Source organism: Stomoxys calcitrans, chromosome 3 (assembly GCF_963082655.1).
Source record: "Stomoxys calcitrans chromosome 3, idStoCalc2.1, whole genome shotgun sequence".
NCBI classification, from domain to species: Eukaryota; Metazoa; Arthropoda; class Insecta; order Diptera; family Muscidae; genus Stomoxys; species Stomoxys calcitrans.
Genome location: NC_081554.1, coordinates 25,251,502 through 25,276,445, shown reverse-complemented (window position 1 = coordinate 25,276,445; position 24,944 = coordinate 25,251,502). Strand labels below are relative to the sequence as shown.

General features: G+C 37.4%; 3 protein-coding genes across 3 annotated transcripts; 2 read left to right on the top strand and 1 right to left on the bottom strand.

Moving 5' to 3' along the window:
- Window positions 1-284: 284 nt before the first annotated feature.
- Window positions 285-2,395, top strand: LOC106084883 (cysteine desulfurase, mitochondrial). The gene is made up of 6 exons (XM_013248829.2): window positions 285-563; window positions 675-766; window positions 834-1,045; window positions 1,104-1,312; window positions 1,378-1,969; window positions 2,029-2,395. The coding sequence occupies exons 1-6, from the start codon at window positions 431-433 to the stop codon at window positions 2,180-2,182; spliced, it is 1,392 nt and encodes a 463-aa protein (XP_013104283.2). The 5' UTR covers window positions 285-430; the 3' UTR covers window positions 2,183-2,395.
- A 16,328-nt stretch (window positions 2,396-18,723) lies between these two features.
- On the bottom strand, window positions 18,724-20,136 carry LOC106084885 (very-long-chain (3R)-3-hydroxyacyl-CoA dehydratase hpo-8). Its single transcript, XM_013248832.2, has one exon. The coding sequence runs from the start codon at window positions 19,971-19,973 to the stop codon at window positions 19,248-19,250; it is 726 nt and encodes a 241-aa protein (XP_013104286.1). The 5' UTR covers window positions 19,974-20,136; the 3' UTR covers window positions 18,724-19,247.
- Window positions 20,137-21,616: 1,480 nt separating this feature from the next.
- On the top strand, window positions 21,617-23,484 carry LOC106084884 (uncharacterized). Its single transcript, XM_013248830.2, has 4 exons — window positions 21,617-22,004; window positions 22,090-22,364; window positions 22,438-22,579; window positions 22,640-23,484. Exons 1-4 carry the CDS (start codon window positions 21,715-21,717, stop codon window positions 23,325-23,327), a joined length of 1,395 nt encoding a protein of 464 aa, XP_013104284.1. The 5' UTR covers window positions 21,617-21,714; the 3' UTR covers window positions 23,328-23,484.
- The last annotated feature ends 1,460 nt before the right edge of the window (window positions 23,485-24,944 follow it).

Here is a 24,944-nt window from a genome sequence, read left to right as displayed (position 1 = left end):
TATGAAAAATCCGCAATTACTTTTTGGGCAACCAATTGTACCACCCTTAAGAGAAAAAATTTCTTTTAACGAGGAATTACAGAATAACATAACCGTTGGTGCAAACGATTTTTTTGTCGACATATTTAACTAAACGATGTTTGTTAGAAGTTACAGAAGTGCGGTACTGGTAAATAAAACGACCCAATAGAATTGCACTACCTTTGTTTTGTTGCCATGACAACCTTTTAGATATACCCTGCGTTATTTCACCGGTGTGAAATGTCTTATCAGCTGTTTAATATTTCCCAAACAGCTGTAAATTTGCATTTATCTTTTCAATTCGTAAATTTGTGGTTTGAAAAAAAAATTGTGAAATAAAATTCTTTAAAACACATTAAATACTTAAAAATATAGTCGAAATTTGCAAGCAATATAACCGAATAGTAAAATGTTGCGTTTAATGTATAGTAGAGCAATTCGAGCTCCCGCAAGTCCAAATACCCAATGGGTGGCTTGTATAAGTCGATCCACTGCAGGAGGACAACAAAGCAAGAGTGAGCCCAAAATGTCAGCATCAGAAGGTATTTTCCTAAACATTTATTGCAGTTACTGCGCATCTAAGAAGAAACAATCCTTGTATTTTCTTCTTTGATTGAGGTTATGTAAACATTGTTGTTTTTATTCCTCCTCAGAATTCAGACAGAAACGGGTAAAACTAAATATCAAAACCGATAATGTAGAGGGTCGGCCATTATACTTGGATGCACAAGCCACCACACCTTTGGTAATTGTGCCAAAAAGGTAACATGTATGTATTGGTAGGTATTTACGTCTTTGTTTTTTTTGTTTAGGACTTTCGTGTATTGGATGCTATGTTGCCGTATTTGACAAACTATTATGGAAATCCTCATTCTCGAACACATGCTTATGGTTGGGAGACAGAACAGGCTGTAGAAAAAGCTCGCGAACAAGTAGCAAATGTAATAGGGGCGGAACCAAAAGAAATTATATTCACATCGGGTGCCACAGAATCCAACAATATAGCTGTTAAGGGGGTAGCAAGGTAAGATTGAGGAATACACTTCGGGATGTACATTGGTTGTTACTTTTTTGTTTTGCAGATTTTATGGGTCTAAGAAGAAACATGTCATTACCACACAGACAGAGCACAAATGTGTTTTAGATTCTTGCCGTGCTTTGGAAAATGAAGGTTACCGCGTTACGTACCTTCCTGTGAAATCAAATGGAATAATTGATATGAAACAGTTGGAAGAGGCCATGACCCCTGACACTTCACTGGTGTCTATAATGACAGTCAATAATGAAATAGGTCACATTTAAGCAAATTGGGTATATTCAAGCAATTTTAATCAATATTTTTTCTTGTTACTATAGGTGTCAAACAACCAATCTCCGATATAGGAGCTCTTTGCCGTTCCAAAAAAGTTTTCTTTCACACAGATGCTGCTCAGGCAGTGGGAAAAATTCCCCTTGACGTAAATGCCATGAACATAGACCTTATGTCCATATCAGGCCACAAAATCTATGGGCCAAAAGGTGTGGGTGCGCTCTATGTACGCCGCCGTCCTCGTGTTCGCTTAGAACCTATACAGAGTGGTGGTGGTCAAGAGCGAGGACTACGAAGTGGCACTTTACCAGCTCCCTTAGTTGTTGGTCTGGGTGCAGCAGCCGAATTGGCACAAATTGAAATGGAAGCCGACTCGAAATGGATTAATTTTCTATCGAAACGTTTGTTGGAACGCATAACAACAGCATTGCCCAATGTAATACGCAATGGAGATGCCGAAGAGACATACGCCGGTTGTTTAAATTTATCCTTCGCTTATGTAGAGGGTGAATCATTGTTGATGGCCTTGAAAGATGTAGCCTTGTCTTCTGGTTCAGCATGTACATCGGCTTCATTGGAACCCTCATATGTATTGAGAGCCATAGGCACAGATGAAGATTTGGCCCACAGCTCTATAAGGTATAATACTAGAAACTAATTTTGCAATCATAAAAACTAAAAACGAACCTTTTAATTAGATTTGGTATTGGTCGCTTTACTACAGTGGAAGAAGTTGACTACACCGCTGACAAGTGTATAAAGCATGTGGAACGTTTGCGCGAAATGTCACCTTTATGGGAAATGGTGCAAGAGGGTATTGACTTGAAAAATATCCAGTGGTCACAACATTAAAACGTATACACCTTTCTGTGTTGCTTTGTCAACGACTGGTTTGTATAAAATAAACTTCGATATATGTATCATCCATAGACTTAGCGACAATTCCTTTTGTAGGCCTTAAAAAGGCACTCAATCATAAGTTGTTTTACGATATAAAAAATTGTGTATATTTTAAGCTCCAAATAATAAAGCTAATAAAAGGGGTAACAAATCTCAAAGATATAACTTATATTTTTTTAAGTTCTATACCTTAAAAGGTTTTTCCCATTGAATGAGTGAGAGATTATGAGAGACATTTCAAGATTGTTTTTATCAATGCCCAATCCCCAAATCAAAAGCTATATTAAATGAGTCCCTAAAAAACCGAACCGCGGAAAAATACGAATAACGAATTTTTTTCTTTGAGTTATTATATGCAATATCAACAATTTTGTATTAATGTTGATTAATTTACTTATTCTTTTTATACTCTCCACCATAGGATGGGGGTATACTAATTTCGTCATTCTGTTTGTAACACCTCGAAATATGCATCTGAGACCCCATAAAGTATATATATTCTTGATCGTCATGGCATTATAAGTCGATCTAGCCATGTCCGTCCGTCTGCCTGTCGAAAGCACGCTAACTTTCGAAGGAGTAAAGCTAGCCACTTGAAATTTTGCACAAATACTTCTTATTAGTGTAGGTCGGTTGGGATTGTATTGTATTCTCGTCCGAATTGAATTAAATTTTGCACGTAGTGTTTTGGTATCACTTCCAACAACTGCGGTAAGTATGGTTCAAATCGGTTAACGTTTTGATATAACTGCCATATAAACCGATCTTGGGTTTTGACTTCTTGAGCCTCTAGAGGGCGCAATTCTCATCCGATTTGAGTGAAATTTTGCAAGTATTGTTTTCATATCACTTTCAATAACTGTGCTAAGTATTATTCAAATCGGTTCATAATTCGATATAGCTTGTATATAAACCGTTCTGGGGTCTCGATTTCTTGAGCCAATAGAGCGCGCAATTCTCATCCGATTTGGCTGAAATTTTGCATGAGGTGTTTTGAATGTTTGAAGGTGTTATGAATTCCAACAACTGTGCTAAGAATAGCGCAAATCGGTACATAACCTGATATAGCTGCCGTATAAACCGATCTGGGATCTTGACTTCTTGAGCCTCTAGAGAGCGCAATTCTCATCCGATTTGGAAGAAATATACGTGTCTAATATGGTATGAATCGATCAATAGCTTGATACAGCTTTCATATAAACCGATCACCCGATTTTGCTTCTTGAGCCTCTACAAGGCGCAATTCTTATCCGAACGAACTGAAACATTACACAATAGTATATTCTCTTTCAATATTCTTTGCTTGCCTAAAAAGAGATACTGCGCATAGAACTCGACAAATGCGAACCATGGAGGAGGGTATGAAAGATTCGGCCCGCCCAAACTTAGCACGCTCTTACTTGTTTTTTATTGATTTGTTTTCATTGATCTATATTTTCCTGTCTTTGAACACTCTTTTAGTACCTGATGTCTGGAAGATAGGCAGAATGTTCCCGCTTCTGAAGCCTGGAAAGTACTCAAGCATGGGGGAGTCGTACAGACCGATCTCCCTTCTATCACCAATAGCCTAGATGATTGAGAGACTACACCTCCCGAGCTTGTTGGAGAATTTCCTGTTGTCGAGCACAACAAATGCTTGACATGCCATCAGGGCACACATTTGCCGTGGCTTGAATCGGCCCAGCCCATGTGATAGGGCGGTATTCGTGGCACTGGACCTATGGAAAGCATTCGACATGGATTTGCTGGCCAAACTATTTGAGGACATTTCCAACACGTCCTCCAGCCAGGCGTGAAACGCAATAACTTCTGAGCTATTATCACAGGAACCATCGAATCTTGTGGATAGGTATCCGCGGCCCAGATGCCTTAAGGGTGGTCTTCATGATCTAGAGCGAGAGGTTTGAGGTTACAAAAGAAAACCTCTAGTCGCAGATGCGGTAAATAGCTAGCGAAAAAATGTGGTCTTTGGAGAACGATCGCCCCCCATAGCACCCGCAAAAAAATTGAATGAAAAATTTGCCATGTTACTACTCGATTTTTAATTAAAGAGCCGTACAAACTGTAATTTCGGACGGATTTGCCCGAAATTCGGTACGAATTGTTTTTTTTTTCCATCTGAATAACTCCGCTATTTAAATATAGCATTTATTCTATTATATCACATAATTCATGCTCATAGGGTATCGTAAGGTTTATAAAATCGGCACCAGAGAACTGCGCCGATTAGCTAAATTTTCAAGCACACTTCAGTTCAGCGACTCGATTTAAGTTGATGATTTTGTTTGGGTGGATGAACGGAGAGTTATTGCTTTTGTATTTGCACGTACCGAACATTCAGTTCGAATCACTTTATCGGTAATCAAACATGAATGTTCGTACTCGCTCGTTTCATTTAGTAACTAGGGATGAACGAACAAGCTATCTTGACTTGAATGAACTTTTTCTTTCCATTCGAGTTTGCTAGGGACATTTGATTGTTCATTCTACGTACATTCATCCAACTCGGTGTACGTGTACTTAAAATAGCAACAAACACTTTAATTAATTTTTCTGTTTTGAAATGGCTGAAAATGTTGAAAGTGGAAACTACACACCGTCTGGCCAACAGAAAGGTCGAAGTTTTCTGTGGAGCGTTTGACCGTTTTTTCTTCTTTATTGACTGCAACGCTTATGTTGATTCGCGTTTGCTATTACCGATAATAAAATCAGGATTAATAGGAATTTTAATTGAAGTGCTGTTTTTTTTGCTGGGAATATTAATGAAGAACATTGCATAACATTTATTACCTTCGTTGTATTATTGTTGTTGCTGCTTTATAACTGCTCTGCTATTGATGTTGTTGCTGCTGTTTATATCTTGCTTTGCTGATTGTTACTTATTTGCAAAATGCTGGGTGCTAAAACTGTTGATTATGGCACTTGCAACACAGCGATCCAAAGGGGTACTAAGACCCTAGGGTGTATTTCGAGCAAGATCTGTTCGAAATGGATTCATGCATGTTGTGCACAAAAAACCATCAAATCGAGCGCTTTCATGTGTGCCGGTTGTGAGTATAACCTCACAAATCTACATGACATTGACAGTATTGCTGGTGATGTGCGCAATCTTAGCAAGAAGTTTGATGTGTCATGACTTCCAACAACTGTACCAAGTATGGTCCCAATCGGTTCATAACCTGATATAGCTGCCATATAAACCGATCTTCAATCTTGACTTCTTGAGCCACTAGAGGACGCAATTCTTATCCAATTTGGCTGAAATTTTGCATGAGGTGTTTTGTTATGATATCCAACAAGTGTGTCAAGTACGGGTGAAGTCGATGCATAACCTGATATAGCTGTCATATAAACCGATCGGGGGTCTTGACTTCTTGAGCCTTTAGAGGGTGCAATTCCTATCCAATTTGGCTCAAATTTTGCACGATGTGTTTGGTCATGATATACCAACTATACCAAGTATGGTTCCAATCGGTCCATAACTTGATATAGTTGTCATATAAACCGATCTGGGATCTTGACTTCCTGAGCCTCTATAGGGCACGATTATTATCTGATTTGGGTAAAATTTTATACAACTTTTTCCATTTTCATTATATGCTCGGTTGTACAAGGTGTTTTGGGAGTTAAAACGATCCATTTCGTCTTATCTCCATTTACTGCCAGACCCATTTTCACTGACTCTTTCGATTCTCTCAAAGGCAGCAGTTACTACTTCCAGTGACCGACCTATGATGTCGATGTCGTCGGCATAGACGAGTAGCATGTGTTCTGTTGTGATTAGTGTGCCATATCTATTCACTTCTGCATACAGCAGGATATTAAAGAGATCACACGATAGGCTGTCTCTTTGTCTGATACCTCGTTTGGTATTAAATGGTTCGGAGAGATTCTTTCCTATTCTTACTGAGGAACGCGTATTAGCAAGTGTCATCCTACAGAGTCTTATTAATTTTGTAGGGATACCAAATTCAGACATGGCTTGAAATACTTTTGAACGTAAAAATAAAGGGGCTTTGTAGTCAACAAAGAGATGGAAGGTGTTGATTTGTCCTTCTCGGGTCTTTTCCAGGATTTGGCGCAGTGTGAATATCTGGTTCAGGTTGGATTTACCAGGTCTAAAGCCGTATTGCTAGGGTTCAATTATCTCATTGACTTTTGATTTTAATCTTTCACAGAGTACGCTTGAGAGTATCCTGTATGCGATAGGGAGGAGACTTATTCCTCATTCCGCCTTGTATCCTGTCTTGTGTACGGGACATAGTATGCTGAGGTTCCCATCATCGGGAATGGAAGCTGATGCATACGCCTTATCAGAGTGTCGCCTTCGGTCTTAAATAGTTGAGCGGGTAACCCATCGGCTACTGCTGTCCTGTTGTTCTTTAGTCGTGTCACTGCTACTTGGACCTCATTCTGACTAGGAGGTAAACATTCTATACCATCATTATTGATTGGTTCTGCGGTAACCTCTTTGCCGCCAATGTCGGACACTAGCAGTTGGGTAAAATGTTCTTTCCATATCCAAAATGCAAATTGTAAATTGCAAAAAATGCAAAATTTGCCCATGAACATTCCACTAAGAAACAGGGGCAAACTTCTCACATATCAATGAGTGCAGTCCGATTCAAGTTTAAGCTCAATGATAAGGGGCCTCCTTTTTATAGCCGAGTCCGAACTGCGTGCCGCAGTGCGACACCTCTTTGGAGAGAAGTTTTACATGGCAGAGTACATACTATGAGGGGAAAACCACCGCTGATTTTTTTTTGTTTTTTTCTGATTTTTCTTCCATATCCTCAGCATGTTAACTGTGTCAGTTACCAGATTTCCTTCTTTGTCTCTGCAGGAGGATGTGCCTGTATCAAAGCCATCGGTTTGATGTTTAATTCTTTGGTAAACTCTCTGTTAATGTCTCAGATAATTTACGGTTTGGAGGTTTTTTCAGATACTAATCATGCTAACTTTACAAAATTGAGACGAATTGTGAATTCCGTTGTGCGGTTTGTCTTCAATGTCCGAAGACGAAATCGTATATTTTGCTTCGTAAAAGGTTTTCTTAATTGCTCATTTAAAAGGTTTGTCGAGTGTAGGACTTTACTACTTTTTCATAACGCTTTTGCTATTATTAGACCTGTTGCTCTAAGAAGGATTTTTGTATTCTCTCGGTCTACTAGAAACCAGCAATTATTTATCCCTACAATTAGAAGGAACATATATGCGAGATCATATGCTGTTAGAGTAGCGAGATGCTGAAACCGACTGCCTCATGAGTTACGCATCTTTTCCCATTCCAACAACGTTTTCCGCTTAAAACTTCTTGATTTTTATACCTCTTTTGCTGATGGTTAAATTTTGTTTTTTTTTCTTGTTTTATTGACATACTCTCTTACTTTTGATACTCAAAGCTGCAATATTTTTAATAGATTGGGAAATCAAAGTTCTTGTGCACTGTGTTGGACCACTTTCTATTTATCGCTGTCTTCCACTTGAATTTCTTGTATCTTCTTTATTTTATTTTATGGCTGGGGAACCAAATATTAGGTTAATATAATAAATTATCTCTTTATGTTAAGAAATTGATTAACATGAATTTAACTATCTGTTATACTCAGGTTATTAAAATGTTTGTATGTAATTATTTTATGGGCCTTATTGGCTTTATATTACATATTTGGTTACTAAATGAACTGAACTTTGAACAAATAAAATACAACAAACAGAAAAATCATATCCAGCACGAGCCTTAAACATTAGAGTCCCGTTCAGCAGAATCATTCACAGGCCTCTATCCAAAACAAGCATGTTAGTTGTCCGACAGCAACATAGTGCTTCAATGAATTCGTTTTTGAATCACAACATTTTCGTTGCGTTTTAAGCGAGTTGAATAGACTGGTTTGACTTGTGCAAATGATTGATTTTAGTCGTTTTTCAAAACTAATTATCTGGTCGACACACTCTAACTTTAGCCATCCCTTACTTGTCTAATTTATTACAGTACATGAACCACCAGTTTTGGAGAACAAACATTCACCTATTATTTATATTTGCTTTTTAAGAAATTATTGCATTGAATTTTAACCAAATTTGCATTTTTAAAGATGTAACAAAAAAAGGAAATAAAGTTAATTGTCTTAATGTCATTTATGATGGAATACCCTTTTAAGCCAATAACAAAAAAAGCCCGTTCTTCGGGTATTGTCAGTGTTTCTATTGCGTATTTTGCAGGATCTGGTGTAGATAGTCAATTTACTGGGCTAGATTTGTGTAAATGGATTGATGCCATGAAAATAAGCTCACCCGTAAAGGCCAGTTCGGGACCAATTTGATACCCCAGAGATGGAAAGTAAGGAAAAGAAAGGAATGTGTTGAGAGTCTCTTTTCATTGATTCATTTTGATACCCACCACCCAAGGATATTCATTTTGTCATTCCGTTTGCTACACATCGAAATATCCATTTCCGACCCTATAAAGTATATACATTCTTGATCAGCGTAAAAATCTAAGAGTATATAGCCATGTCCGTTCGTCTGTCTATTGAAATCACGCTACAGTCTTTAAAAATACAGATATTGAGCTGAAATTTTGCACAAATTCTTCTTTTGCCCATAAGCAGGTTAAGTTCGAAAATGGGTTACATCGGACTATATCTTGATATAGCCCCCATACAGACCGATCAGCCGATTTCGTGTCTAAGGCCCATAAAAGCCACATTTATTATCCGATTTTGCTGAAATTTGGGACAGTAAGTTATGTTAGGCTAGTCGACATCCTTCCTTAATTTGGTTCTGATCGGTTCAGATTTGGATATTGCTGCCATATAGACCAATCCATCGATTTAAGGTTTTGGGCCCATAAAAGGCACATTTATTGTCCGATGTCACTGAAATATGGGACAGTGAGTTAAGTTAAGCCCCTTGACATACTTCTGCAATATGGTACAGATCGGTCCAGATTTGGATATACCTGCCATATAGTCCGATCTCTCGGTTTAAGGTTTTCAGCCCATAAAAGCCACATTTATTGTCCGATTTTGCCAAAAAAAAATTGGGACAGTGAATTGTGTTATGCCCTTCGACATTCTTTTCAATTTTGCCCAGATCGGTCCAGATTTGGATATATCTGTCATATGGACCGATCCGACGATTTTGGGTCTTAGGCCCATAAAAGCCACATTTATTATCCGATTTTGCTGAAATTTGGGACAGTGAGTTGTGTTAAGCCCATCGATATCTTTTTTCAATTTAGCCTAGATCGGTCCAGATTTGGATTTAGCTGCCATATAGACCGATATCTCGATTTAAAGTCTTGGCTCCATGAAAGGCGTATTTATAATCCGATTTCACTGAAATTTGACACAGTGACTTATGTTAGGCTTTTCGACGTCCGTGTCGTATATGGTTCAGATCGGTATGTTTTTAGATATAGCTACTAAAAAGATCAATATTTTTTTATACACAATTGAACAATGACTTGTACTTATTAGTATTTGGTTCAAATCGGAACATATTTCGATATTTCTGCTATGGGGCATAAGGTATGAATTTTGCACCGAATTTTTTGACGAAAGGTGGTTTACATATATAGCCGAGGTGGTGGGTATCCAAAGTTCGGCCCGGCGGAACTTAACGCCTATTTTCATGTTTTTTAATGAAACATCGCCCACCCGGGATTTACACTGATAGAATTAAAAACTTTCAAGTTTTCAAAATACAAAAATCATTATAATACTATTACTAAAATAAATGACTGACAAATTTATTGAAGGCAAAAAAATTTTTTTTTTTTAATTAGTAACATAGTCTAACGCAAAATTATCCTTCTAAACACTAAGAAAAAGCAGCAAATGTGAGGTAACATCAGTGATGAAAACGAATTCAATTGAGTTACCTATAAGAAATGTTGGATTGGCCTAGACTTAAAAGTGTTTTGACATACTGAGGTGTTTTTAAGACTAGTAGGCAAGATATTGGGTTGCCCAAAAAGTAATTGCGGATTTTTCATATAGGCGGCGTTGACAAATTTTTTCACAGCTTGTGGCTCTGTAATTGCATTCTTTCTTCTGTCAGTTATCAGCTGTTACTTTTAGCTTGCTTTAGAAAAAAAGTGTAAAAAAGGTATATTTGATTAAAGTTCATTCTAAGTTTTATTAAAAATGCATTAACTTTCTTTTAAAAAATCCGCAATTACTTTTTGGGCAACCCAATATATCCATTAACAGGTAGTGGCAGTTGCCCAACAACAAAATATTGAGTGCACTATCTGTCAAAAACAGTGACTAGTGCAACTCTGATTTTGTTATTGTTACTGGTTGTGTTCGGAAACTTAAAAATGTTTACTGGAAGCCGTTCGCGTCAAAGAGCGTAAGAAAGAATAAGAGCTGGCGTTAGAGCCCAATACGGGATGACAAGTGACAAATTTTAAAGACACAACGTGTTTGAATTGCTTTCGATATTTCGTTTTTCCTTTATTCCAACTTTTGGTTGCGAAGAAACAAAGCAAAATACAAAAAAATGTTCGAACGAATGCCCGAATCAAAACAGAATAACCCGAAAAAAATGGTAGTGTCTTTAACGCGAGGCATTTTACGATACGGCAAGACAAAGCAGAAACCCTCTCTTGTATTTTCCTACGCTCTTTGGTTCGCGTACTTTATTTGCCAGCAGAAGAGAGCGAGAGAGAGCAAATTTTGACAGTTCGAAAATAACCTGCAAACTTCTACAGGGGCTTTTTTTGCCAGCAGAAATTTGCAACTTTGAACAGCTGTTTTGTAAAGTTCAGCTGTTTTATGAAAAGCAGCCGTTACATGAAAATACAAAAGCTAAGGGCAAAATGGATCAAAAAGGCAGAGGAAAGTGAAAAATATAAATATTGTTTATTGGTAAATATTAAATTTGTTTCATTTCTATTTACTTTAAATGAAGCAGCAGCTAGTGTTCAGGTACAGAAAACTCTACAAATAAAGTTGTAATTTAACCTCAAGTCGGTTGTTCTACATTAGAAAGTAAGTGCAAAATTTGGGGAATTTTTTGGAAAATCTTGAAAAATTAAAACATTGTATCCTTCCAAACACCAAGAAAAGGGCAATTATCCGTTTCTTAAGTATTTTGATGGAATCATCCTTATCGGAAAGCTATGATGAAACCAACACCGTTCCTTTAAATTTGTTAAGGAGGGAAGATGCTGCCATGGGATTGAGTAGGTCTAGCTGGGCAGTTAAACAAGTGACGCACAGTGGGATAAGAAAAAATGTGTGCAAATTAGTCTGCCAATTGTGAACAGATACAGATATATTCAATGATAACAAAGTGTCCGTAGCCGCCACATGACCAATTAGAAAGCTCCTTTAGCCTCACATCAGTGGTCGTAGCAATTTATCTAGCCACAATATCCAAAAGCATTAGATGGTTAGTCCAAGGTATCTTTGTCAGCACAACAAGTGTACTTTTGTATACGGTGATGGCATGTAAAGCATTTGTCGTCCTATGCAGCCTTCAAAATGCATGCTGATGCTTGGCGAATGGAAATTGTCCAACGAGATGAGCGGGAGGATTAGTCATGCGTCTGGGCTATTGATGAGAGAACGGTGATCGGTCTGTACGACTCCTCCTTGCTCGTGTCCTTTTCAGGTTTCAGTAGCGGGATCAAACTGCCCATCTTCCAAACATCGGGTACTATAATAATGTTCAGATAGGCTGAGGACAGTTGTAAGGTAATCGATTCCAGGCAGATCCAGATTCTTCAGCATTATGGTGTAGAGATATTGTCTGGAACCAGCGCTTTGCGCGACTTGGCGCCACGGATGATGCACGGTTGTTGTTTTAGCAGTGTGTTGTGCACGGAAAGACTCCATCGGGCCAATGAAAGACTCCATTGGGCAAATGCGGTATATACAACCGCCTGCCATGGAGTTGCACGGTAATTTGTGATGGTTGTCCAGCGGCACGGAGAAAAAATTGTTTTCTAAGCTAGCATATAAAAAACTACTTTTGTACTTTAGCTTGCAAACTTTTAAAGAGAGAAAATGGCTTTACCAAGTTATATTCATTTACAGGCAGTGGCATATGTTAACAATTTGCGCAAGAAAAATGTTGGTTTGTATTGTGTGAGTTACACAACAAATGCACGCACGCATCTGACAGAATAAGTTAACCAACTTTCAACTTTGAACGCTTTTCAGGGCGGAAAATATATGATTTGAATGTTTTCTATTCAAAAATTCTTTAATGATTTTAATATTCGACCACATTGTTAACAATTTCCATTGAAAATAATATAAATAAGCTGAATGGTAGAAATTAGTGTGAAGCACAAAGCGCATGGTATGTAACTCAAATCAAAGAACGCATGTGGGCGCATCTGATTGCATAAGCATGCATAAGCGCTTCGCGTGGCATGTAACTCCATCTTTATAATCGGTCATTAAAACTTTTTCTAGACAGAATGCACAGAAAAGCTAATATATATGCCTTTTTACCCAGTTGTATCCTGTCTTTAATAGCCCACCTGACAATCCATCGGCTACTACAGCCTTATTATTCTATAGTTGAGCTACTGTTTTCTTCAATTCATCCTGACTAGGCGGTATAAATTCAATTCTATAGTCCGAAATTGGTCCAGATTAACATCACAGCACATTTGAATTCCAACAGCTTCAACAAATCCCAATGGGAAAACTAGTAAGGCTTAATAACAGCGCTTAAAAGCCTTCTAATAGAAGGATCGTGTGTCTTGTTAAATGAAGTTTCTAACAGGACTACCTTGCAAATTTGGCAAGGGATGTCTCTACCATCTTTATGCATAACTTCTGAAGTACCCTATAAATGTATGTGACACATGTGAGTGTCCATTGAACTTCAGATGTTTTTTAGAAGTAATTATGTCCTTCTTAAGACCATGTATTTACACCGTGTATGCCAATGTCACTCAATGATAAAAAGAAATACAAACCTATAACTCAGTGGTCTTTTCAACTACATCGACTGGAAGTCATGGATGTGACAAGGGATACGATAAGATTCTCCTATGCGGCAATTTTGTAAGGACGCACACATTTGGGCAGTCGTTAGAACCTCTTCTGGACAGACAGGTAAGCTGATACATACGGTTTATTAGCTGTTGTATCTTGTCTTGTCTTTGTACCGGAACGACCCCACACTGACGTGGGTTCGAAACCCCCACACTCAAGTAAACGATTTTTGTATATGATTTACTTTTCAAATTGCAACTATTTGCATAATTTGCGTACATATAATTCAAGAATTCAAATTCAAATCGAAAATTTGCAACCAGTTTTGCTTTTTATAGTACATATATTTTAATTACCCATTTGCAATCTTCCACGACCTGCATCAATAAGAAGTATTTGCACAGATGTTTAAGCAATTTGCATTACTTGTTATTTCCTTAAACATTGAACGGACATTGGCCGATAATCTTCGAATTTAGTTCTTAAAGGAGAAAAATCGAACAATACGGAGCGGAGTAAGGGGGAATGAAAGAGTAGACGATATGGCAGTGAAGGCCAGCCGAAGCCTTTCGGATCGCGCAGTCCGAGTTAAGGGCGTGGTCGACAAACGCGCATGTAACACTGTGGAATAGCGAAACGGTCTGTAGGACGGCGAAAATCCTATGGGGAGTTCCGGATCGTGAAAAGACGAGGCTATTAACTGAAAGGAAGTAAGAAGGAGGCGAGTATAGCTTTCGGTATCATAACGGGACAAAAAGGACAACGAGCCCACTTATACAAAATCGGTGCGGCAAGTAATAACATGTGGAAAAGATGATGATATGTTGGAGCAATTCCTATGTCATTGCCCGGCTTTCGCGGCTAACAGACACCTGAACTTAGGTGGGGACATAAGTGCTGCTTTTGGTGCTATAAGTGCTATATATATAATATAATTTTTCTGACCTATTCAGGACTTCCGATGTTGATGAACAACTGAATCTGCTTTATGATAAATTGGCTGAAACTCGTTCGATCTTTCCTGTTCGCAGAAAGAGGTGTTCTTATACTAGAAAAGATGCTTGGTTTGAAGAGCATGAAATCCGATATAGTGTTTCCCTAAGGGATATAGCTTGGCGGACTTATCAACGCGATCGTTCTACTGCGAACTGGAAAGTTTATTGCAGATACCGCAATAAAGCTAAGGCTAAGTCAATAGCGCATTCAAAACTATTTGATGGCAAAACGCCTAATACTAGAAAAGATGCTTGGTTTGAAGAGCATGAAATCCGATATAGTGTTTCCCTAAGGGATATAGCTTGGCGGACTTATCAACGCGATCGTTCTACTGCGAACTGGAAAGTTTATTGCAGATACCACAATAAAGCTAAGGCTAAGTCAATAGCGCATTCAAAACTATTTGATGGCAAAACGCCTAAGGAAATGTGGCAAATTCTGGATAAGTATGGGATTGGGAAAAACAAAGTCATTGTTGATGCGAGCGTGGATGATTTAAGCAGGACATTTTTGTCATATCAGGAAGCCAGACTATTCCTAATATCAGGAATTGAATTAATTGATGCGTTTTCATTAATTAAATCACGATGGATTACAGTTAAATTTCTTGAAGATTGTTTTTCCTTTTATAAATGATTTTGTCTTGCACATTGTTAACACCATACTCACAACATCAATATTTCCAGCTGCGCGGAAGCGTGCTAAAGTTATACCCATTAGGAAGAATGATGCGACTGACTGTTACAGGCCCATTTCTATAATGCCTATATTATCGAATATGATGGAACATATTATGAAGGCTCAAATTAATGAGCATATTTTGAGGGGATCATTATAACATGACTGCCAGTCAGGATTTAGTAGTGGTCGCCCCACGACGTCTGCCCTTATAGGCTTAACTGATAATATTAAAAGGACTAATAGGAGGCCACCGTAGCGCAGAGGTTAGCATGTCCGCCTATGACGCTGAACGCCTGGGTTCGAATCCTGGCGAGACCATCAGAAAATTTGTCAGCGGTGGTTTTCCCCTCCTAATGCTGGCAACATTTGTGAGGTACTGTGCCATGTAAAACTTCTCTCCAAAGAGGTGTCGCACTGCGGCACGCCGTTCGGACTCGGCTGTAAAAAGGAGGCCCCTTATCATTGAGCTTAAACTTGAATCGGACAGCACTCATTAATATGTGAGATGTTTGGCCTTGTTCCTTAGTGGAATGTTCATGGGCAAAAATTTTGCAATTTTTTTTTTTTGCAAAAAAAAAATTTGCAAAATCAGTAGTTATGAGAACTGTGTTGTGCTGTCCCTTGAAATAGAAAAGGCCTTTGACAGACTTGACCATGCAATATTAGTAAGCAAATTGCACTCTTGTTTTGGTTTTTCTAGGTCTGCGTGTTTTGTTGAAATCTTATCTGTCTGATAGGTTTCAATATGTGAGTTGTAATAATAGATGTTCGAATTTGTTGGCGGTAAAAAGTGGATGCCACAGGGTTCAGTCCTTGGTCCGTTACTATTTATAATGTATATAAATGATTTGTTTGTTGCTATTGAAAGTTCTAACTGTTTACCTTTTCCTAATGATGTCCAAATTTTATTGAAAAGTTCTGCTGAATTCCCAGAAGTTTTGAAAGGAGTTATTGACTCCAGTATCTCTATATTAATGAAGTGGTGCGGGTTAATAATCTAACTGTAAATACCAGAAATACAAAATCAATGTGCTATGGAATTAGAACTAGCTCGCCTGTAGTTGTCTGCAAAATTATGTTGTTATTGAGTACGTGGACAGTCTCAATTGTCTGGGAATGATCTTAGATAATGACCTGAGGTATGACATATTGGGGTTGCCCAAAAAGTAATTGCGGATTTTTCATATAGTCGGCGTTGACAAATTTTTTCACAGCTTGTGACTCTGTAATTGCATTCTTTCTTCTATCAGTCATCAGCTGTTACTTTTAGCTTGCTTTAGAAAAAAAGTTTAAAAAAAGTATATTTGATTAAAGTTCATTCATTTCATTTCATTTATTAACCAAATATGTAATATAAAGCCAATAATATAAAGCCAATCATTCTAAGTTTTATTAAAAATGCATTTACTTTCTTATAAAAAAATCCGCAATTATTTTTTGGGCAACCCATACTTTATGGGGTCTTAGAAGCATATTTCGAGGTGTTACAAACAGAATGACGAAATTAGTATACCTCCATCCTATGGTGGAGGGTATAATTATGATTGGTAATTTTTGTTTAATATAGGAGATTAACTGCTTTTGAGTAGTATTTAATTCCTGATTTATTTTTTAAGAAAAATTTTAAAGTTAACTTTTATTATATGTACTATAAATTATTATTGGTAATATTAGTTAAATTTATTTGTAGTGTTTTAAGCGTATATGGTCTAACGACTAGACTAAAAAATGAGCAAATTAAATTTAAAAAAAAATGTGGCTACAACAATAACAACAAACTAGGTTAGATTTTTCCTTTTCGAGGTTATTTTTTTGTATTTAGAGTACACAAAAAGCCGATTACTGGTTTAGGTGTATATCCATAGTGGCATGTAGCGGATTAATATCCGCACCCACTTTTCAAACTAACTTAACCTATAGAAGTATATTGTCCATTAATTTGTTGTTGTAGCCGATGACGAACTCCATCGGGTCAATCAAATCAAAACACTTTTTTTTAATGTGAATTTAGTATGAGAGAGTGTTATGTATATCACACTATTTATTTAATGTTAAATCAATTATGCGGCGCTTATAACCCCATATTCGCTTCCAAAAGTGTTTTAATCTCTAATTTTTGTACTTTATTCGGCTTTTCACGTGAAAAACTGTCAAACTCCATTTAAAAATAAGTAAAAAGGAGCTAAAGACCGGGCCGAACTTTGAATACCCACCACCTTGGGTATAAATGTAAACCGCCTTTCCTCATAATCCGGTGAAAAATGCATAATTTATGCCCCCATTGCAGCTTTCTCGAAATATTGAATGGTCTATTAAGTACAAGTCATTGTTCAATTTTGTGGAACAAAATATTGGTATTTTTAGTAGCCATATTCAAATATAGACCGATCTGAACCATATACGACACATATATCGAAAAGCCTAACATAAGTCACTGTGTCAAATTTCAGCGAAATCGGATTATAAATGAGCCTTTTAGGTGGCCAAGACTTTAAATCGAGAGATCGGTTTATATGACAGCTATATCAAATATTTTACCTGAAATCAGACTATAAATGTGGTTTTTATAGGCCCAAGAGCATAAATCGAGAGATCGGTCTATATCGCAGCTATATACAAATCTGGACCGATCTGAGCCAAATTAAAAAAAAAATGAAGGGCTTAACACAACTCACTGTCCCAAATTTCGTCGAAATCGGACAATAAATGCGCCTTTTATGGGCACAAGACCATAAATCAAGAGATCGTTCTATTGGTTTGCCCAAAAAGTAATTGCGGATTTTTCATATAGTCGGCGTTGAAAAATTTTTTCACAGCTTGTGACTCTGTAATTGCATTCTTTCTTCTGTCAGTTATCAGCTGTTACTTTTAGCTTGCACCGATCTGTGCCATATTGCAGAAGGATGTCGAGGGGCCTAACACAACTCACAGTACCAAATTTCGGCAACATCGGACAATAAATCCGCCATTTATAGGCCCAAAACCTTAAATCGAGAGATCGGTCTATATGGTGGCTATATCCAAATCTGACCCGATCAGAACTAAATTAAGAAAGGATGTGGACAGGCCTAACATAACTCACTGTCCCAAATTTCAGAAAAATCGGATAATTAATGTGGTTTTTATGGGCCTGAGACACGAAATCGGCGGATCGGTCTATATGGGGGATATATCAAGATATAGTCCGATATAGCCCATCTTTGAACCTAACCCGCTTATGGACAAAAAAAAAAGAATCTCTGCAAAGTTTCAGCTCAATATCTGTATTTTTAAAGACTAGCGTGATTTCAACAGACAGACGGACGGACATGACTAGATCGTCTTAGATTTTTACGCTGATCAAGAATATATATACTTTATTATGAATCGGAAATGGATATTTCGATGTGAGCAAACGGAATGACAAAATGAATATACCCCATCCTTCGGTGGAGGGTATAAAAAGGTATCAGATAAAAACATGTGAAATAAAAAAATGCTTCTTTTACGCAAATGGGACCACTTAAAAACAATTAATCCTAGTGTAACGTAAATGTAAGATTGAATTAGTATAAAAATTCTCATTTTTTATTATGTTTTAAAAAAAATTATAATATTTTCTTAATTTTTCGCAACAATTCCGAAAGCTGAACAGAATACACTGCTTAAGGTAAAATTGAAAGTGTAAGCCTAAGCATACTTTCAATCAAACCTGAATATAAAACAACTACAACAAAAGCAAATTACCATTTATAAATAAACAGTAGTGTCTATCTATATATATATATATATATATATATATATATAGATACTTTGAACCAAAACCCCGATGTTATTTGGAATTAAATAATTCAATTTCCATAAGGAATACAATTAAAGCTTGCATTTTTCTGCCTCATTCATTATTTATTGGCTTATAAATTAATGTAAATATACATTATACAAATTATATAAAAGTTTAAGCTGACTTCCATAAGGAAAAATTGGAAAATTGCGTACATACTATATTCACATAACCTTGTTTGTAAAACACTTATTTAAAAAATGCCTGTGTATTAGCTAATACAAGTTGCAGCAGAAATGATTTTATGTAAAGAAGAAATTTCAAATTAAATACTTTCAACTTTTGAAAATAAAAATGGAAAGTTTAAAATGTGTCAAAGAGAAAGAGCAGAGACCTTAACATAACACTTCATTGACATCACTTATGCATTTCAAAGATAATACAAAGGTCACGACGACGATGATAATAAGCATGGCTAAACACCAAACAGGTTTCGGTTCAAACAAATATGTTACAGTGTCAGGGCAAAACCAATTTGGTGATTGAAAAGATCACTTTTGACAATACAAAAATGAAAATTTGATGTCTTTGCGCAATTGGAATACACGTATGTTTAGTTAATCTTTTTTGCAGCCGTCTTACTGGCACCACCTCCCAAAATCTTTCTTCGTTGGGCAAACATATGCATGTACAGCTGAGGGAACAATGGTATATAGCCCAGCATAACAATCCACAGCAAGGCAAAATAGGAAAATGTCGCGTTGTAGGCATTCGGCATCTCCACGGACCATACGCTGGTGCTTTTGGCATAACGTTGAGCCCACCAGAAACACAACAACTCTCCAGTTACGCCAATTGGATACAAAAAGATAAAAGTTGTGTAGCGCAAGAAAACCAAAAGATATGGCACAAATTTCACTATGTTTAGGGCATAGTAACCATATCTAATAATCTCCGTAATCGACCAGGCAAATAAAGCAATGGGCAGGCCCGGTGATTCCTTGGCTGTCGGTGTGGCCATGACAACTCCAACCACAACCATCATTCGACTGAATACCTGGAACAGGGTCAACATTGGGTTCGATTTTACCAATCCAAATGAGGCATTAAGTATTTCCACGAAAGCAGCATTCTGAAAAACGATAACCGACAAACGTGTGTAGTCCCATAATGTTAAACTCGCTCGGAATTCTGGTCCTTGCAGCAGATAGTAGTTCACCAACTGGTATAAAATGTAACTCCAGCCAACCACCTGTATGGCATTATAGGCGAAAAGGTACGACTTGACAGTGAAACTTTGATCTTTAGCTGTTGATTTTTCGGATTTTGTTGCTGCCATTATTGAATGTTTTGCCGACGACACCCGCTTATCAATGCGCGCTCCTCGTCATTGACTTTACAAATATGAACTAAATGTATTTACTAACTGGTCAATTTGTTATGTATTGTTTTTTTATTTTATTGATACGGAACACACTTTCTTTTTCGGTCTTTTATAGCGTTGCCACTCATACAAGTAATTTTGCTTGGCCAGACTCGACAGCAAGCAGGGGGAAAAATGCCTCAAATTATTGTTTAAGGTGCTATAACACGACCATGGTACAATTAAGAGGTAGCGTCATTAACACAACAAAAACCTTCTCCTTAACGAAACTGCCATGATTGGCAAATGCCATAACTTCAAATGTCATTTCATTATTATATTGTTGTTGTAGCAGTGTGTTGTACACTGAGGCGGCAGCCCTTCTCGATGAACACTTCATCGGGTCAATGCGGTGCATACTACCAACATATATTCATTTACAGGTAGTGGCAGTTGCCCAACAACAAAATATTGAGTGCACTATCTGTCAAAATCATCGATTAGTACAACTCTGTTTTTGTGTATGTTACTTGTTCGAGCCATTTTTCGTTGTTTGTGTGTGTTCTCAATCTTAACTACAATCATGACACAATTACCAGGTAGTGTACCGTAAGCAGCTGAGTACAATTTTTTCTCGCGAAGTGCACTATCTGTCAACGCGTTTTGGTTGTCTGCGTGTATTTTAGTTAAGAACCATAACACACAAACAATGAAAAATGGCGCGAACTAGTTACATACTCATCATAAGAGTTGCACTAATCACTCATTTTGACAGATAGTGTACTCAATATTTTGTTGTTGGGCGACTGCCACAACCTGTAAATGAGTATATCTTGACTACAATACACACACACACACAACCAAAACTCGTTGACACATAGTGCACTTCGCGAGAAAAATTTTACTCTTTACCACAAATCATTTGGTGCAATCCGCCATCTTACGTTTTGCCAACACACAAAGAATTTTATGTGTGTGTGTGTATAGGTGTGCGTACATGAGCAGAGAATATGCGAGAAAGAAGATGACAAGAAAGAGAAAGCAAACAAAAATCTGATATCTTAATACCGTCAAACCTGCCCGGATGTTAACAGCTGTTCGCGTGAGACCACCTTTTTAAATCCATCTTGTAAAAACTTCTTCCTAGAAGAGGTGTAGCGAGAGAGACAGTTTTGTGTGTGCCACTTTCCCTTAATAATAATAAGAGCAACTTTTCTGCACTAACACAATTCTGCCTTCATACACAAGGCATTTTAGTTTTCACACACATTTCATTTGCTATTTTTTTGTATATGAAGTGTGACAGTTGTTAACGTGAAAACCCGAATAGAGTCCCATGCCCATATTCACAAAACTTTTTGTAGCGTTAAAGTAGGCTTATTTCGCAGATTTCCTTTATAGAACTGTCAAAAAAGCCTACTATAAAGCTGTTTAAAATTTTTGAATATCGGTGCCAATCTTTAAAGATGAAAATTCAAAAAATTTTATGCCAGCTGATTGTTTTTCCTAAACTTATTAAGTGAATCGTGACGTTACGCAAAGATAACAATTAACGCCATATGCTACGTCACTAATTTCATTCATAATTGAATATGGCAACTACAAATCCGTGTATGGGAAGTGCTCAGAAATACCAAACATTGTTGACGAGCAGACAATTTTCACTGATTTCGATGAGCAAAATAATATAAAATAGCGCGATTTGTATAAACTTACCATGAATAATAAAGAATCAGATTTGGAATTTGTAAAATTGGTAGAGAGTTATCCAATACTTTATGCCAAAGAACATACGCGTGGCCACAAAAATTCCAGCTTAAAAAATGACGTTTGGCGAGAAATTTCACAAATTCTAAAAAAGTCCGAAGTGGCCTGTATCACCAGATGGAAGTCAATTCGTGATCGTTTTGGAAAGGAATTTCGGCGGCAACAGCTTAATCCCACAGAGGTGACAAATTGGGAGCTATTTCCGCATTTATGGTTCCTAAAGGATCACTACAAACAAGGGTAAGGGGAAAAAATGTAAATTCCTGTTCGATGGAATGTGTGTCTTGTGGTTGGGCTCATCTCTACTTTTGTACGTTTCCTACAGATGTGCAAGTAACAGTGATGTAGTTGAATGCATAAAATATGAACCAAAAGTAAAGAAACGTAAGATTACAAAAACCGAAGATTACCTGGACGAGGATTCTGGAGAAAATAGCGACATAAAAATAACCCCCGAGGAGCTGGCACTAAATCAAAACATAATTGCATTGGTAAGAGAACATGATGTGCTCTATGATCGTAAAAGGGTGAGAGATTCCAAAAATTTGACGGCCAAAAATGAGGCTTGGACAACCATTGCAAGTACTCTGGGAATATCGGGTAAGTCATTATGCTCCGTTGTCTAGTATAGAAACATTAAAAGGAAATGATATATTGCTTTATATTTTTCTAGAGGAAACGTGTTACAATAAATGGAAAAAATTAAGAGATCGATTTTCTCGCGAATACCGTCAACTTCAGTTAAATCCCGAGAAACCCATTACTTGGATATATTTCAACGATCTGAGGTTTTTGGAAAGCCATTATCGAAAAGGGTAGGCGTAATCAAATTGGTATACCAAAAGCAAAAACTTAAATTTCTCTGCGCTTTTTAGGGTCCCATTGCCTATCGAAGAAATTAAACGTAGAGAGAAACCCGTTGCCACTACCGTGGTATCGCATCCTGCTGCCGATAATCCATGGGGAGATGATTATAGCCGTGCATATTACTCTGAAAACGAAGATCACCATGAGGAAAACGATTTAATAACGGAGGAGACAGAAATACAGGATCTTCAAGAGCAAAGTTTTGATGAATTTCTATTTCTACCAAACAAAAAAATATGCCTAAGCAATAGCAAGCCCAATACCAATCAGCAACAAATACAACAATTAACCTATCATGTGGCAGAAATTGCACCCACAACCTATATATCGGGAACACAGCCATGTACTTCTACAACAATCACAACCTCGGAGCAGAACAGTCCACAAATGGATCCGGAGGACAAACTCACTAATGTTATCCTAAATATGGAAAATGTTTTACGTCAATCGCAAGATTGTCTTAAAGCAATACAAACACAAAAGGTACATCATCAAAATGAATTGCAACAACAACAGCACAATAACCTCAGTATGCAATCGGATATGCTGCAAAAAGTACAGATATTACTGGATGGTTTGCATCCTGAACAAAAAACGAAGGCAGAACGTAAGATTTTGCAATTTCTATGCGAATGTCAAATAAAGATATTAAACAATGAGGAAGTCAACGATGTCGCACCTGTACACATATATTGACAAGAAACTATTCATATTTGTTTTTAAAAGAAAAAGAAGAATGATTTGTTACTGAACGGATGATGTACGATTTTCTATAAATAATACTTCTCTTATTTACATTCATAATGATAATGTAAAAATTATTGAAATAAATTCTAATAATTTATAAGTTGAATATGCATAGCATGGTTTGGACGTTGAAGAGTTTCATGTGCCCTATTTTTAATAATGGTAAAACGCAAAACTGATTTTTTGGTTTCGCCTAGAGGATGTATGAAGACCATTTAAAAGGGGTCTCCGTTGCTCTTAAGAATGCAATCGTAGCTTTATTTGAACAATACATATAAAGCACGTTAAATGAACGGTACTTATTTGTCTGAAAAAATTAACAAAATAATGACCGATAATACTAAGAAAAAGCGTACTTTAATGTCAAAGAAACTTTGTAACGAGCAGTAAGTTCTCACCCATTTTCTGGTCAGAGGAGAGCACAAATCGGCTACTGATGTGAGTATGAAGCGATGGTGTTGTGCCATGTGAAGGTTTAGCGCCTTTAAATAACCGATTATCAACACGTTCCCACGGCGATCGGTCCAATGGAACTGAACGAGCTTGCTCACCTATGGGAGCGTAAAGAGCATCCACTTGCAAAATGATGGACGACAATCAGAACAAACCCAAAGCCGATTAATGGAATTGCTCTCATCAGATGTATAAAATAGATGGGTTGTTGTTGTAACTATGGACATACACCTCAGCTTCACCTCTGGAACCAGCTTGTCGTGCGCTCTAAATATTAAAAAATAATAATCTAAAAACCAGAAACTCCGTGGTACTAACAAATTCACTGATTGTTCTTCACCCTAGCGAAAAGGTGAGCATGTCCCCCCATAACTCTGAACACTTCGGTTCGAATCTTAATGAGGACATCGGAAAAAATTTCAGCGGCGGTTATTCCCACCTATGCTGGTGACTGTGAGAACTATACCATGTAAGAACTTCTCCCCAAAGAGAACGCCGTTCGCAAAGCGCTATAAAAAGGGAGGTCTCTTATAAATTTATTAACTTGAATCGGCCACCACTCATTGATGTGAAAAGTTTTTCCTTGTTCCTTAATCGAAAGTTTATGAGCTTCAGTGACACAGGAAATGTCATGCTATCGCTTGACGTACCTATTCTCCGTAAGTGCGCTCGTAGTCTTATGTGTCCCTGTATGATGCCGAAATCTTTGCTGGTCTCCTGACTTCCTTTCAGTAATAGCCTCGTCTTCTCACGATTTCGATATCCCCATAGGATTTTCGTATCCTACCGACCGTTTCACTTGTCCACATTTTTACATGCGCATTCGTCGCCCACGACCTTAACTCGGACGGCGTTACCCGAAAGTCTTCGGATTCATCAAGTTTACTTATGGCAGTCGTCTGCTCTTTCATTCCAGCTTTTTCCTGGCATTCAAGTGAATTTCCTTTATACACTTCAAGATTGTTCGTGACCATGCCGTCCTGGGGCCGAATTGTCGCATACGTGGACGATTAAAACCGTTCGAAATCTCTCTATTGTGAATTATGTGTTTCCTTATTGAAAGAGAATTTTGGAAATTTAAGAACGCAAATGTTAAATTGGTCATATTTGATA

Bases quoted from the DNA above. Each gene is read 5' to 3' on its own strand.
- LOC106084883 (XM_013248829.2), top strand. From the start codon at position 431: ATGTTGCGTTTAATGTATAGTAGAGCAATTCGAGCTCCCGCAAGTCCA. The intron at 767-833 runs GTAATTGTGCCA...TTTTTTGTTTAG, and splicing joins CACAAGCCACCACACCTTTG to GACTTTCGTGTATTGGATGC. The intron at 1,970-2,028 runs GTATAATACTAG...CCTTTTAATTAG, and splicing joins TTGGCCCACAGCTCTATAAG to ATTTGGTATTGGTCGCTTTA.
- LOC106084885 (XM_013248832.2), bottom strand. From the start codon at position 19,973: ATGGCAGCAACAAAATCCGAAAAATCAACAGCTAAAGATCAAAGTTTC.
- LOC106084884 (XM_013248830.2), top strand. From the start codon at position 21,715: ATGAATAATAAAGAATCAGATTTGGAATTTGTAAAATTGGTAGAGAGT. The intron at 22,005-22,089 runs GTAAGGGGAAAA...CGTTTCCTACAG, and splicing joins AAGGATCACTACAAACAAGG to ATGTGCAAGTAACAGTGATG. The intron at 22,580-22,639 runs GTAGGCGTAATC...TGCGCTTTTTAG, and splicing joins GAAAGCCATTATCGAAAAGG to GGTCCCATTGCCTATCGAAG.